This window comes from Sycon ciliatum, chromosome 12 (genome assembly GCF_964019385.1).
Source record: "Sycon ciliatum chromosome 12, ocSycCili1.1, whole genome shotgun sequence".
NCBI lineage: Eukaryota > Metazoa > Porifera > Calcarea > Leucosolenida > Sycettidae > Sycon > Sycon ciliatum.
Window position 1 is genome coordinate 1298600 of NC_088654.1, and position 15057 is coordinate 1313656.

A 15057-nucleotide genomic window follows, 5' to 3' on the forward strand; every position below is an offset into this window, starting at 1 on the left:
TCTTTCTCTTCTTTGTTCATTTTTCAGTTGCAAGTTTAGTGTTAGTACACACATTTGTTATTGCTCTCGCTTTCATTAATCTTGAAATAAAGATTATTTAAACACACGGCGAGGAGACAATAATTTGATAACCGCAATCAATAAAACTAGCTGAACCGACATTTGTGTACTTTATTCATGCAATGTAAAAATGCCGACTCAAAAAGACCCAGCTTGCATATCAGTAGCTCCCACACCAACACCAACAACGCACTCTACAGCAACCACAACTAATCCACCATCCAAGCCCATTATTGAAAGACCAAGACGATCAACAGCCAACTACAACAGAAGCTACGCACTCAGCGGACAAGGGCGAAAGGAGGGACGTGATAGCAGGGTGACGGCCCAGTTGAGTTCAATGGACCCGGTCAGGCGGGATGGACGAGACACAGAGAGTACAGAGGAAGCGGAGGATGGAATGGACGGCGGAGGGAGCAGTGAGTCGGAGAGCAGTGATGGGAGTGATGGTGAGAGTGCCGGTGAGAGTGTTAGTGTTGTGCGTAGGTTTCGTGGTAGCAAGTCTTCAGTGTACAATCATTTGCTAGCTAGTCCTGATTGTTGCAATTCGTATTCCGACTCTTCGTTCACTGTATTGTGCCGTGGTCGTCATGGTTATGGACTACAGTTAAAAGTGTTGGAAGCTATCTATCAGCGTCTGTATAAGCCGAAATTGTGTGTACAGAAAGATAGTATAATTGGGTTGAAATTGTTCAAGTAACGTGTCGTGTTTAGCGCGGCCAAGCTTGGCCGTTAATGTTCTAGGTCTAATGTACTGCTGTTATGTGTTATCACGTTGTCTTTCCTTCCTTTCTCCTTTGTTCATTTCTCGCTTTGATTGTTAAGATTCACACTTGTAAATTTCACTGCTGTTGCTCTCAGTGTTATTTCTCTAACTTAATAATAATAATAATGACAGTTCGCATTTCACTCATTCCATGAGGTCAACGCATCTGTTAACAATTTCGAGCCAAGCAGCTCCATCAGAAGCAGATTTCACAGCATCCAGAAGCGACAGATTAATGCATTGTAAGTCTTTCTTGACAACGTCGATCCATCTCAGACGTGGTCGTCTTCGGGGTCGTGGTATGTTAGTTGTGTTGATTAACATTAGGAGGGCTTGGAAACTCTCTAACTTAGATTTTCTATAATAGTTCAATTTTTGTTTCAGTGTCCTTTAGTACAACGACGATTCCTGATAAGTGTTGTACGAAAACTTGTTTGAATCCTTATTTTTTCCCTATATCATTTCTTCATATTTTCATCGTTTTATTGCACATCGTCTCCACCGTTTTTACATTGCATGAATAAAGTACACAAATGTCGGTTCAGCTAGTTTTATTGATAAAAATTAATATTATTATTATTTAAATAGGCGTCGAGGCGACAATAGTTTTAGAATTGCGATCAACAGAACGAGCTGAACCGACATTTTCACAAAGGCTTTCATTGTATTCAAAAAAACATTAGTACAACGTAGCTTCCTGAGGAGTGTTGTGCGAAAACTAGTTCGAAGTACAATTTTTTGTTCATCCTTTCTTCCATATCACATTTTTTCTTTCTTCCCTGTTCTTCACTGCCTTCGTATCCACTCGTTTTTTTTTAATACAATAAAAGCCTTTGTGAAAATGTCGGTTCAGCTCGTTCTGTTGATCGCAATTCTAAAATTATTATTATTATTAAAATAAAATAAGAAGGAAGGTCGAGCAGGATCATTGAGTCAGTGAGTGAAGCAGATCTGGAGGAACAACTCCACTCACGGGACGAGCAGCTAGCAAATGCGAGACAAGTGGTCTGTACAGAAACGGAGGATGAGACAGGTGATCAGAGGACGGAAGAGCAATTGGATGACGAAATGGTTGGTGAGGAGACAGAGGACGAGGCAGATGATGGTAGTGATGATGATCGTGAGAATGACGAGCGGAACGAGGAAGAGGATGATGAGATGGACGAGGAGGAGTCGGGTGGGAAGGAGCGAGATGAGGCGGATGAATGTGTTGATCGTAAGAAGTCAGCTGTGTATCTACACTTGTTATCTCGTCCTGACTGTCTTAGTGGGTATGATGACTCTCATTTTTCTGTACTGTGTCGTGCGCGTTATGTCCAACAGTTGAAAGTCCTTGAGGCAGTTTGTATACGTATTCATAAGCCTATTTTGTGTAAGCAGAAGGAGCACGTTGTTGCACTGAAGTTGTATTCGTAGGTTGACACTTCGTTTAGCGCCTTCTCGCCTTTGGTTACGTAATCTTGTTACCTTTTTGCGTTTCCTCTAGTAGTTTTATTGCACTAACTCTCGTATCTTGTTGTTATTTCTAACACCTTTCTATTTACAGTACTTAACTTAATAATAGCTATGAAAAGTATGAATGACGCAGACATCGCCACGCAACATGACAATTTGTTCAAGGTTTGGTTTTGTGTGTTTCCAAAATCGATTTTCACGTTCCGATCATCAGTGGAAATACGGAACTAAAGAGATCAAGGGAAAAACAAAGTGTCACACTTCTTTGGATTTTTAACCTTTGTTTTTACCTTGATCTCTTTAGTTCCGTATTTCCACTGATGATCGGAACGTGAAAATCGATGTTGGAAACACACAAAACCAAACCTTGAACAAATTGTCATGTTGCGTGGTGATGTCTGCGGCATTCATACTTTTCATAGCTATTATTAAACTTTTATCTCCACGTAGATTATTAGTACTTAACTTCAGTTTCTTTGGTTGTATCCTTAGTTCCGTATTTTTCCCACTGATGATAGGAACAAGAAAATCGATTATGGGTTTTCAATAATATTTTTGTAATAAAATACACAGTAAATACATGTCGAACAAGTAACGTAGTTGCGTGATGTCTGCGGCCTTCATCCTATTCATAGCTATAATTATTAAAATAAAATAAAATAATAAACCGCATTATGCAGCTGTGTAAGCAGTAGATGCACAGTGCGACTGCCAGGCATCTCTGTCAGATGCCAACTGGCAATTCTCAAGCAGAGACGTACCAGCCCACGAAACGATATTGTCAGCAAAGGAAATCTTCGGACATCCACGCTTTCTCTTACCATCCACGACACCAAACATCACGTCACGTACAAGCTCACAGCCAGATGGGCGGCATGTGTGCCCGAAATAGGTCAGTTTGCGTATCTTGACCCTGGCTAGCAGCTGTCTCTGTACTCCCAACTCCACCAGGATACTGTCATTTGTGCGCTTCTCCATCCAGGATACTCTGAGCAGACGTCGGTAGCACCACATTTCTGCTCCCTGTATTCGTCGTTCATCTGTCTTCCGGAGAGTCCAACTCTCAGCTCCATACAGCAGGACGGACCACACAAGGGCATGCATTATCCGGATTTTCAGCTGTCTGGAGATGTTGTGGTCTTTCCAGATGTCAACGAACTGCAGCATGCGCTCTTTCGCCATGGCAATTCTTGACCGAATATCAAGGCTGCAATCACCGTTTGTTGTCTTCCAGGACCCCAGATACTTGAAACTGCTCACCTCTGCAATTCGTTCTCCACCGACCACAAGTGGCATTGGAGCGGTATCGTTTGCACCAGCAGTACAGTTTCCGATATGCATGATCTTGGTTTTGGACAGATTCAGTGACAGGCCCTTCTCTCTTCCAGCGTCATTAACAGCATTGATGAGGGTAGACACTTCTGATGGATGTGCACACAATCCCGTGTCATCTGCATATCATAGGTTCGACAGCTGGCGTCCTCCGATTCTCACACCGATACTGTCCACATCAGCAACACACATAACACTCTCAGTGTACAGGCTAAATAGATGTGGGGACAAAATACAGCCCTGCCGAACACCCTTCTTGATGGCGAACTCCGGCGAATGCGAGCCATTCCATCTGATAACTCCGCTCATCCCTGCGTAAAGATTCTGGAGCAAACAAACTATGTGGCGAGGGAAACCAAAATCCAAAAGGCAACCGAAAAGATGTGAGTGGTTACCTGTGTCAAAGGCCTTACGATAATCGTTAATACAATGGATATACTTGTAGGATTCTGCCATTCAAGAGATTTTTCGATAATGATTTGCAGAACACAGAGCATATCTACAGCATTGCGACCAGCTCGAAAACCAGCCTGCTCATTTGGTAACTCAGCCTCTATCTTCTTTTTCATACGATTCAAGATTATTGTCAGAAGGATCTTGCTTGCATGTGACATCAAAGCAATGGACCGATAGTTGGAACACTCCTTAGCTGATCCAGCTTTGGGTAGCATGACGATTTCTTGACGTTTCCACGCTTTTGGCCATCTCCCTGTTTGCCAAATCTCCAAACTAAGTTTTTGTAGGAATAGAACACAAACTGAGGATGCATGCTGAATCAGTTCCACCACGATCCCATCACGTCCAGGGGCTTTCCTCTTCTTCAGGGACAATATGGCTTGCTCAACTTCAGCCAAGAGAGACCCAGGCTCAGGGGTAATCAGTGGGGATGGCAGTTCTTCCGCACCACTCTCCGCCGAGTCCGAACACCCTTGATCTTCTGACGGCTGCCCAAATAGCTGCTGACCATACTCACACCACCGCAGCAATACATCTTCCTTCTCCGTCAGGGTCGTGCCATCAGCAGCATTGATACGGATGCTTGATTTGGCCGGAACGATGATGTTGTAATGGAGTTAATGGTGTTGAATACCTCTCGGACATCATGGTTCCTCCCAGAAGATTCAATGTGTTTACATTTATACTCTACCACTTTCTCCTGTCACAGCGAATATGGTTTTGTTCCCATTTGATGTGTGGTAGGTTTCCGGCGGATTGCTTGCAAACAAAAGTCAAAACATGTAACTGTTGACTGTCGAATTATTATGGTCTGATTTCCACTTTCGAAAGAAAAGGTGTCAGCACCGACGCAATCCACACAGTCAAGTAAGCCAATTTAGTAACCGAACGTTTTCGTTCCCTTCTCATCATGGGTAAATACAGGGAATAATGGAAAAAATCCCTGTGTTTTGCATTTTTCCATTATTCTCTGTATGTACCCATGATTAGAAGGGAACGAAAATGTCGGTTACTAAATTGGCTTACTTGACTGTGGATTGCGTCGGCGCTGACACATTTTCGTATGAAATTGGATACGCCTCCAATAATTTCCATCTTTTCTTTTTTTTCTGGATATTTCAGGGAAGGTTCAACAGAACCAAACGTGATGCCCTATGGACTTCGGAATGGTGGTAATCATCTTGAAGGTGACCATTGCAGCCAGGATAAGATCTCTCGGCTCTCTGCCTGCTCCGTCAAATGATTGTTTACATTTTCGCTTTACGTTCGGGGACTGTCTCTGGAAACGAATTTTTTTATGTATTTTCGGTGTATGCATAATATGTTGTTGCATGTGTTTGTGGGTGGGTTTATGTGTGTATGTGTGAGTGCGTACGCGTGTGTGTGTGTATGTGTATGTGTGTGTGCGTGTGTGTGGATGTGTGTGTATGTGTGTGTGTGTGTTGCTATGTCTAACATAGCTGTTCGCTATCATCGCTTCCGCGATGGGCATGTCTGAGGTCTGAGGTCTGAGGTCTGAGGTGTGTGTGGTGTGTTTATGTGTATGTGTGTGTGTGTGTGTGTGTGTGTGTGTGTGTGTGTGTGTGTGTGTGTGTGTGAGTGCGTACGCGTGTGTGTGTGTGTGTGTGTGTGTGTGTGTGTGTGTGTGTGTGTGTGTGTGTGTGTGTGTGTATGTATGTGTGTGTGTGTGTGTGTGTGTGTGTGTGTGTGTGTGTGTGTGTGTGTGTGTGTGTGTGTGTGTGTGTGTGTGTGTGTGTGTGTGTGTATGTGTGTGTGTGTGTCGGGTTGCTCAACTGTGATGATGTTGTTGAACATATTCGTTGGCTGATGATCCAGCAAGAGCACGATAACTGTGTACTTTTCATACACATCAACTTGCCTGTACATCATGAACAACTAACGGTACTTGTTCAGTTCACTCTGCTCGTTCTCCTTTGTACATTTCAATTCTTTCTTTCCTCAAAACTGCAAACACTGTTCATTTCTATTCCCTGTGTCTACATTTCAAGAGAAGGTAATGGAAACATTCGTTAGGGAAACAATCCGTTCTGCTAGTCTGATGTTGACTACGTCGATAAGTATACCTCTTCGGCGGAAAATGATCAAAGAAGGTGCTTCGACTGAGAAGCCCTTCAAGAAATGAGTGAAGACCTGGGGAAAATCCAACAATATCAATGCAGAGAACGAGATGTAGCGTAATCACTGGCAGTTCAACACTTGTAAAATGTCTTTTACACGCTCCCTGCTACTTAATCTGGGCATCATGAAAAGGATAATTCAGCAATTAACGAACATAATCCGCTCAGGGCTACTACCCCTTGATGCTTACATTTTGTTGTAGAAATATAGAGAGGTATATTGGTGTTGTTATTGACTTGGCCTGAAGAAATGTGGATAGCCTCTACATTAGTCTGTTTAGAATTAACATTAATTTTAAAGAAGATGGTCTTGGTTCATAGCTTATTCTTAGACAGTGATTTGCGACACAATTGAAACAACCTGGGTGGTAGAGCTTGACCCGACAGATCTATACTTGCCTCACACCTGTTTTAACTGCTTGAAGCCAGTATGAGTTATGCAGAGGCGTTATACAACATAGGTAAGAGATAAGAACGCAGCGCGGAGCAAGAGTTTTAATCAGAGAAATGCGTAACGCGATAATCTGCATGATGGAATACATGTTTCATAATGTCAATACCTCTACTGCGCACAACCACACCATGTCCCATATCCATGTTTCATAATGTCAATTTTAAATATTAAAATTATTATAAACTCGACATAGTCGTTATGTTGTGTGGCCGTGTCTTCATTAATAATAGTCTTCATTGCTCTGATCTGTAGGATAGTTCTTACAGCAGTACTCAGCGATCTTTTCATCGCCGCCATAACATGTTGTTATTGACGGAGTTATCACCCAATTGCCAACTGATACTGTGCAAGCTGGGTGTGTGAATGCATATGTGATGTCGTAGACCGCCCATGGTCCATCCACACACAGCTGAAAGGCACGGGGTTTGCAGATGGAAGACATGCTGAAAAGATCATAGCCTCCTCACTGCATTGCACTATATACGAGATACGATAAATATACTCGTCTCGTGGTTACTGTGTCCTGGAGTGGTTACCGTGTCCTGGAGTGGAGTCTAGTTTCCCAAGTTCTTGAAACAGCCACTGACAGCCAAACCAAAGGCTTGTAACGGACAGAATGGGTAGCAGAAATCCAACGTGTACTGCTTTTCGGACACACGGCCAAACTGCATTACGATGTAGTCAGCTGTGGGGAGCACAGTTATCGCGCATGCACAATACAAGCGCACATAGACACACACACACGGACACACACATAGACACACACACACGGACACACACATAGACACACACATAGACACACACACATGAATACACACACATAGACACACACACACATGAATACACATGCACACAGACAGACACATGGACATGCACAGACACACACACATACACACACACGGCGCACACACACACACACACACACAAACAAACACATTGACACACAAAGGGACACACACACACAAACACAATAATTATACAAACATACTCAAATGCCGTCTTGTCACCCACCGGCACTTCTGGATAGAAACTGAACCGGAAACAGGGACCACCTGACATGGGTGACCAGCGACCAATTTTCACTACATCAACTACTTTATCTGACCTGCATACGACGACCAAGGGTGCTGTTCTCACTGGTACTACTACTAGTGGCACATTGGGCTTCAACAGGGCTGAAATACGCTCAGAAACAAGGTGCATGCAGGGCTGAAATACGCTCAGAAACAAGGTGCATGCAGGGCTGAAATACGCTCAGAAGAAAGGTGCATGCAGTCAACAGAAGTGACAAGTGACAGTGCAGGGTCTTCCCATTCCGTGGGTTGGTCTTCCCATTCCGTGGGTTGGTTTTCCCATTCCGTGAGTTGGTCGCTTAAACCAGGTATGGCGTCATGTACACACGTTTAAATTTTAGTCTAAAACCTCCAGTCATTTGCGTGTTCGAAAAAAGCAGTTAATATCTCTGGTAATCACTCGTATAAAAAACCTGGTGCTATAAAATGATTTTTTGCGCACGCGCAAACACAGAAGGCGCATGCTCTGTTCCCAACAAACTCTCACACGCTCATTGTTCTCCGAAGTCCACTGTTCCTGACTTCAGTTCTTGCTTTGTCCGCATTGGCAGTGGATTTCTTTCTCAACCTCAATCTCAAGGTTTACCACAGCTCACGGAGATGCCCCGTGCACGTAAGCAGTCGGCTCCCGGGCCCAGGCGTTCCAGTCGCAGGCGCGCCTCGTCGTCCCCGTATGCCGACACTCCAAATCGAGCCCCTGCGGACCATGCGGCCGATCGTTCCGGCAATGCCCGTGCGGATCGTTCCGGCAATGCCCGTGTGGAGCAGGACGATATCCCGTCCGCCGTTCTCCAGCCGGCCAGCTTACTCACAACTGGCCTAAATCCGCGTTCCGTTACGGCGGCCGTGTCGACGGCCCTGCACCCCCTGCTGGCTCGAGCGCCTTGAGGAGCGAATTTCAGCTCGCCAGGATCCGGACGGCCATGCTCAGGCGGCGGTCCCCTCAGTGGCAGATATGGTCCAAACCGCGTCCAACACCGTCACCCATCACCCGCCGCAGGTCGACTCCGGCCCCATGGACATTTCCCTCATGCAACCCGCGCTGCCTCCGATCGCTGCGCCCATGACGAACACTCGTGAGTCCAGCTCTATTGTTCCCACGGTCCCGCGTAAGTTGCTTGACAAAATCACACGCGGCGAATATATTGAGCTGGAGGATCTCCTCCCAGAGAATGTGGGCGCAGGGTCCGAGCCCTTGGAGCTCAGTACCGCCAACGGAGAGGGCCGGCGTGTGTCCCTCAATTTATGTGTGACTAAGAAGCGCTCCATTGTCGACTTCACTGCCTGGCTGGAAGCCTACACAATCTACATGGCCTGCGCACTGAAACATGTGCCATTCCGAGCACTGGAGCTGGTGACGTACCAGCACATTATCTGTACTGCCAACCAGCAGTTTGCGACCCCAGCTGTACTGGGGTATGACCGTGCCTTCCGTGCAGCGGTGGCAACAACCTCGGCTCGTTGGGACGCAATCGACCAAAGCCTCTGGAGCCTGCACCTGATCCGGGCACCCCGACCATCATGTCCACGCTGCACAACGCACCACAGCCGTGACCGTTGCCCACAGTATTTGGCAGGGCCACATGCTCCAGCTGGCACCAACACCAGCCGTCCTACGCAGCCATTTCTGGCCGGGGCGGGCAGCACCCGCCAGATCTGCCTCAACTTCAACCGTGGCCGCCCATGCCAACACCAGCCCTGTGAACGCTTGCACGTCTGCTCAACCTGCGGCGACCGAGGTCATCCCGCCACTCGCTGCACCAACGACGGTCGCCGGGGACCCCGCCAGACGGACAAGCCCGTCGCAGCGAAGTAGTCTCCCCACGCCTCTGTACATAGCCCGCCTAATGACTCTTTTGCCTCGTATTTCTAATCGTGTCCTCTCTGACTTTATCCTTGATGGCTTGCAACACGGGTTCCCCATTGGCCACTCTGGTGCTTCTGTATCTATCATCTCTGGCAACCTCCCAACTGCCATTGAACATGCTCAGTTTGTACAACAACAAATTGCTGACCGGGTCCGACGTGACGAATCGGCCGGTCCTTTCTCGGTCCAGCCTTTCCACCCATTTGTATGCTCTCCGCTCGGCGTAGGGCCCAAGAACAACGGGAAATTCCGCCTCATTCACCACCTGTCTTACCCTGACCGTATGTCTGTCAATGATGGAATAAACAAGGATTCGTTCTCCCTACATTATGTCACAGTGGACGATGCCATTGAGCGTCTGCAACGTCAAGGTACCGGTGCCTTGATGGCGAAGCTCGACATACGCAATGCATTTCGACTGGTCCCGGTCGCACCCACTGCATACCATTTGTTGGGTTTCCAGTGGCAGGGCCAATTATACTATGACAAAGTACTGCCATTCGGCCTGAGATCCGCACCCTACTTGTTTAACTGCATTGCGGACGCACTTTGCCAGATAAGCTGTGAACTGTTCCAGGTTCCCCACCTCCTGCACCTTCTGGACGACTTCTGGCTCTGTGGCCCCGCAAACTCAACGCTATGTGCGCAGCGTCTGAACGTAGTCCTCTCCGTATTCCGCTACCTGGGAGTTCCCATTGCCGACGAAAAGACAGTCGGCCCAACCTCCTGTCTCACCTGCCTGGGCATCGAACTGGACTCCGTCCAGAAAGTGGCTCGTCTCCCACAGGACAAGGTTGACGACATCCGCTCCAGACTATTGGCCTTTCGCCAACGCCAATCCTGCCGTCTACGGGAGCTTGAACAGCTGTTGGGCAAGCTGAACTTTGCCAGCCGCGTCATCACGCCGGGCCGTACATTCATGCGCCGACTGTATGATGCCACGCGCAACGTTTCCAAGCCCTACCACCGCATCCGTCTCTCTCCAGAATGTCATCTGGACCTTCTTTGGTGGTCTCACCTACTCGATGACTGGAATGGCAAGTCATTCTTCCTCGATCTCCAGGACACGCTGGCCAGCGACATCCTGATAGAAACTGACGCATCTGGCGCCATTGGGCATGGCGCAGTTTACGGCACGCATTGGTTCGCCGACACCTGGTCCCCACAACACACTCCGCTCTGCATTACGTTCAAGGAGCTGTATCCCATCTGCATTGCATGTGCTACAGGGGGCCACCAGTGGTGTCGCAAGCGTATCCGCTTCCATACCGACAACGAAGCTGTTGCCGCTGTTCTCAAGTCTGGCACCAGTCGCTGCCCTAATGTGATGTCACTCCTACGGCAGCTCTTCTTCACTGCGCCAAGGGTAACTTTATGGTCACCGCCCGTCACATACCGGGAACTACCAACATCCTTGCTGACGCTCTCTCCAGGCAAGATTTCAAGCGATTCCATTCGTGCCACCCTACCGCCGCTCACATGCCCACTCCCGTGCGTGCTCTTCCGTCCATTCCTGGGGAGACTTCGGCCGTGCCTTGCACAGCCGAGTGACGGAAGCCCACATGCAAACTGCCATGAAAGCTGGCAGCACCGGTCCTGGGTGAGCGCTGATCAGACAGACTGAGCCCACTTATTGTGGGTGCCAGAGCATAACCGAATGTCACCTATGTACCGACTGTACACTCAGTAACTCAATATCACTCTACTATTGTCCACAATCTGTGGCTCCCCCTCTACAGTTGACAGTGAATAGGAGGTTCTCTATTTGGGGAGTCAACCTTGCTTACCAGGCTCCTCATACGGCTCATTCAGCCTCTCACACTCAGACGGCTCACTCAGCATCGGCTCACTCAGCCTCTCAATACGGCTCACTCAGCCTCCGCAGCCGGGCCCTGCCCGGCTGCCTCCATACGGCTCACTCAGCCTCCGCAGCAGGGCCCTGCCCAGCTGCCATACACACACATTCACACAGCTCTAAGCTGTCACTCACTCGGAGCCTGGCAAAGCAATTGACAAACCCTCCTATTCCCCAAACTGGTTGCTCGTTGTGTGAGTGCGGCATGCAGATGCTTGTGTTAAAACCCACTTTTTATGAAATTGACTGGAGGTTTTTATATTATAATTTAAATAGAATATAAGCTTTGCCCTCGTGTTTACGGGAAAACACCCTCGGCACAAAATCTCGGTGTCGCCTCGCTTTTTTGCCTCGGGTTTTTATTTCCCGTAAACACTCGGGACTCAGCCTATATTCTATACGTAAAAACCAGTTGGATAGAAAACTTCCTTTCCATTTCCTGTCCCAATCCACTAGCAACACATGGGTATTCACTTACTGTCTCTGGGGTGAACTATTTGAAAATTCTTCGAAGACGGCACTATGGGACGTCCGTTGAAGTTTAACACATAGGTCTGCGATCCTGCAGATATCATATCAGCAACGAGAAGCACAATAGAGAGGTTCCGCTGAACGTAATCATGCTAGAAAAATACGTAGTCAATCTACGAATAAAGTCTTGCAGACACTGTATGCCGATCCGTGGTCCGCCATTCCTAGTTTTAGTAGCACCTAGCTGCACTTGGCAACTCGGAACGCAGCAGTGTGTGAACACACACACACAAACACAAAATTGCACGCACACATGCATGCACATACATGCACACGCGTACACACATGTGCACGCACACACAAACACACACACACACAGAGGCAATGTTTTGCAAAGAATCGTGTTGCTGCTAGACTCACGGTCATTCCACTCTGGCTCCTTATTTTGAAGTGTAACCGTCTTCTCATTCAGCGTTTTACATTTGAACATCTCAAGTAGTGTCTCACTTTCCTGGAGAAGACCATTCATGAACAGACTGGCAATAAGTATGGAGAAGACCATCCATGAACAGACTGGCAATAAGTATGGAGAAGACCATCCATGAACAGACTGGCAATAAGTATGGAGAAGACCATCCATGAACAGACTGGCAATAAGTATGGAGAAGACCATCCATGAACAGACTGGCAACAAGTAAGGAGAAGACCATCCATGAACAGACTGGCAATAAGTATGGAGAAGACCATCCATGAACAGACTGGCAATAAGTATGGAGAAGACCATCCATGAACAGACTGGCAATAAGTATGGAGAAGACCATCCATGAACAGAATGGCAATAAGTATGAAGAAGACCATCCATGAACAGACTGGCAATAAGTATGGAGAAGACCATCCATGAACAGACTGGCAATAAGTATGGAGAAGACCATCCATGAACAGACTGGCAATAAGTATGAAGAAGACCATCCATGAACAGACTGGCAATAAGTGTGGAGAAGACCATTCATGAACAGACTGGCAATAAGTGTGGACAAGACCATTCATGAACAGACTGGCAATAAGTAACAGAAACAGCAGGTGTAGCTTCAGGAGAGAAGACGGAAATGCCTGTGTATCTGGTGAGAATGAATCTGGTGAAGTAAAAATAAAACAAACAAGCATCACACACAAACAAACATACAAACAAACATACAAACAAACAAACAAACAAGCAAGCAAGCAAACAAACAAATATACAAGCAAACATCTCGGCCTATTTAGCTCGTAGCTGTACTGATGAGGCCTTTATGGCCGAAACAGCTTGCTGTCTACAGCATTGGGTATCACGCTCCTCGGCCTTCGCCTTGTTGAGCACTCTCAGTAGGCTGCTCTAGTGCTGCTGCATCGCGCAATGCCCGCTACATTTTGTAGTTTGAGCACTCTGGCGCTAGAGCGACGAGCTACCTTAATGTCTGTGGTGCCTCCTTTGCACCATGGCTGGTAGCTCGGCCTATTTAGCTCGTAGCTGTACTGATGAGGCCTTTATGGCCGAAACAGCTTGCTGTCTACAGCTTTGGGTACAAGCAAACATCTATGGATACGGCAGAACAGCATACTTCCTGGAATGATATGCGTTTGGATGCACAATCTGAAGGATCGGCTTGATCAGTGAAGTATGCCTTTACCCGCATCTTCTGGGATGTCAGGGATCAAAACAGATGCCGCAAATTGAAACATTTGAACTTCAGAACGGCGGATGATCTTGAACATTCCGAGTATGTGTGACTGTCGCATCACGGCAGACTAGGTTTTGATCCAATAAACACTCTGGTGAGGAAATCATGCAGTGAGTGGTGCAATTTTCGGGCTTTGACCACTTTGGTGGTGGGTCTGATTTATTCCCCTTCCTATACACCTGGAGATGGTACTCGGCCTTGATCCTAGAGGGTGCGGGTGCTCACGTCGATGCAGAAAGCCCCAGTCTAACTCAGCTCTCACGTGAACTGGCACATTTTCGAGGATGTGAAAGGGAACTAGTCTGATGTCTGAAGTATTGAACGGCAATTTGAAACTTAATCCGGGGATTTCCCTTCGAGCGGAGTAACGCAGCATACCTTTTTTGGGAGGACTTTCAATCTTTCATCATTCTGATTGAGATGGGGTATGATGATAGAGAGATGCCGTGGACCTGACAGACCTAGCATGGCCCTGCCCTGTATGACAAACACGCAGATCAAGTGATGCATTGACAATAATACCAATGACGTCATCATGACCTCATTACCGTCATGTGATGACTGGGCAAACGTAAATTGTACATAACGAAACTATGAACAAACAACTTTGTTCGATGATCGATTTTGGATATTTTCACTTTGAAGCAGTACAGCAAGACTAATTCCCAGGCCAACAACGTATAGAGGCTCTTCAAGCTCAAACTACAGGGACAACATTACACCTTGCATGCCAAATACTGCACAAGTTTAAGTGCTCGTCTTGTGCTCAATATTCAGTCGACTGCCCAGCCTTTTTCAAGGTGCAACCCAGTTCAAAGATGTCTGTAAGCTGTGCAACGAATCCTCTCGGACGTTTGTTGTAGTTCAAAATGTACCGGCACTATTTTAACAAAATCTACTCAAGTGACTCACAAAGAGTGTCAATGTGCTGATCAGTAGATTTCAAGATTTCTTTTCCGGAATTCTGCTGCTAATCGCAATGTAACCACACTCTGCAAGTGAAAATGAGGTTCCAGTTTGACCGTGAGAAATACAGCTCTGTATGCATTTAACTGCTGTATGTACTACATCATACATTACATCATGTTACATCATGTATTACATAATGTATTATATCATGTTACATCATGTATTACAATCAGTCATCATGTATTACGTCATGTATTACGTCATGTATTACGTCATGTATTACGTCATGTATTACATCATGCACTACAAGTCATAATATATTGCATTTTTCTTTTCATTATGCATTGCATCATGCAATACCTTATCATTACATCAACATCATCATTAAATCAATACATCGACATTAGATCATTATTAGATTATCAATACATCAACATTAGATCTTGCAAAACGAAATGAATCTGAAAATGACCTGTGAGAGAAATGCAGCCATGCACTTTTTC

The 15057-nt window shown here is 46.5% G+C and overlaps 2 protein-coding genes across 3 annotated transcripts in view; both read right to left on the reverse strand.

Moving 5' to 3' along the window:
* Positions 1–15057, reverse strand: part of LOC135828892 (peroxinectin A-like) — a 76731-nt gene that overhangs the window by 21808 nt on the left and 39866 nt on the right. The gene's annotated exons all lie outside the window — the stretch shown is intronic.
* The window catches only part of LOC135828893 (tubby-related protein 3-like), a 29805-nt gene continuing 21335 nt past the window's right edge, over positions 6588–15057 (reverse strand). Inside the window, exons 12-15 of the mRNA XM_065341327.1 lie at positions 14024–14122; positions 12348–12438; positions 11935–12018; positions 6588–7346 (exon numbers count right to left, since the gene is read on the reverse strand). Coding sequence (XP_065197399.1) covers positions 7216–7346; positions 11935–12018; positions 12348–12438; positions 14024–14122 — 405 coding nt within the window. The 3' untranslated portion in view covers positions 6588–7215. The remainder of the gene's footprint in view (positions 7347–11934; positions 12019–12347; positions 12439–14023; positions 14123–15057) is intronic.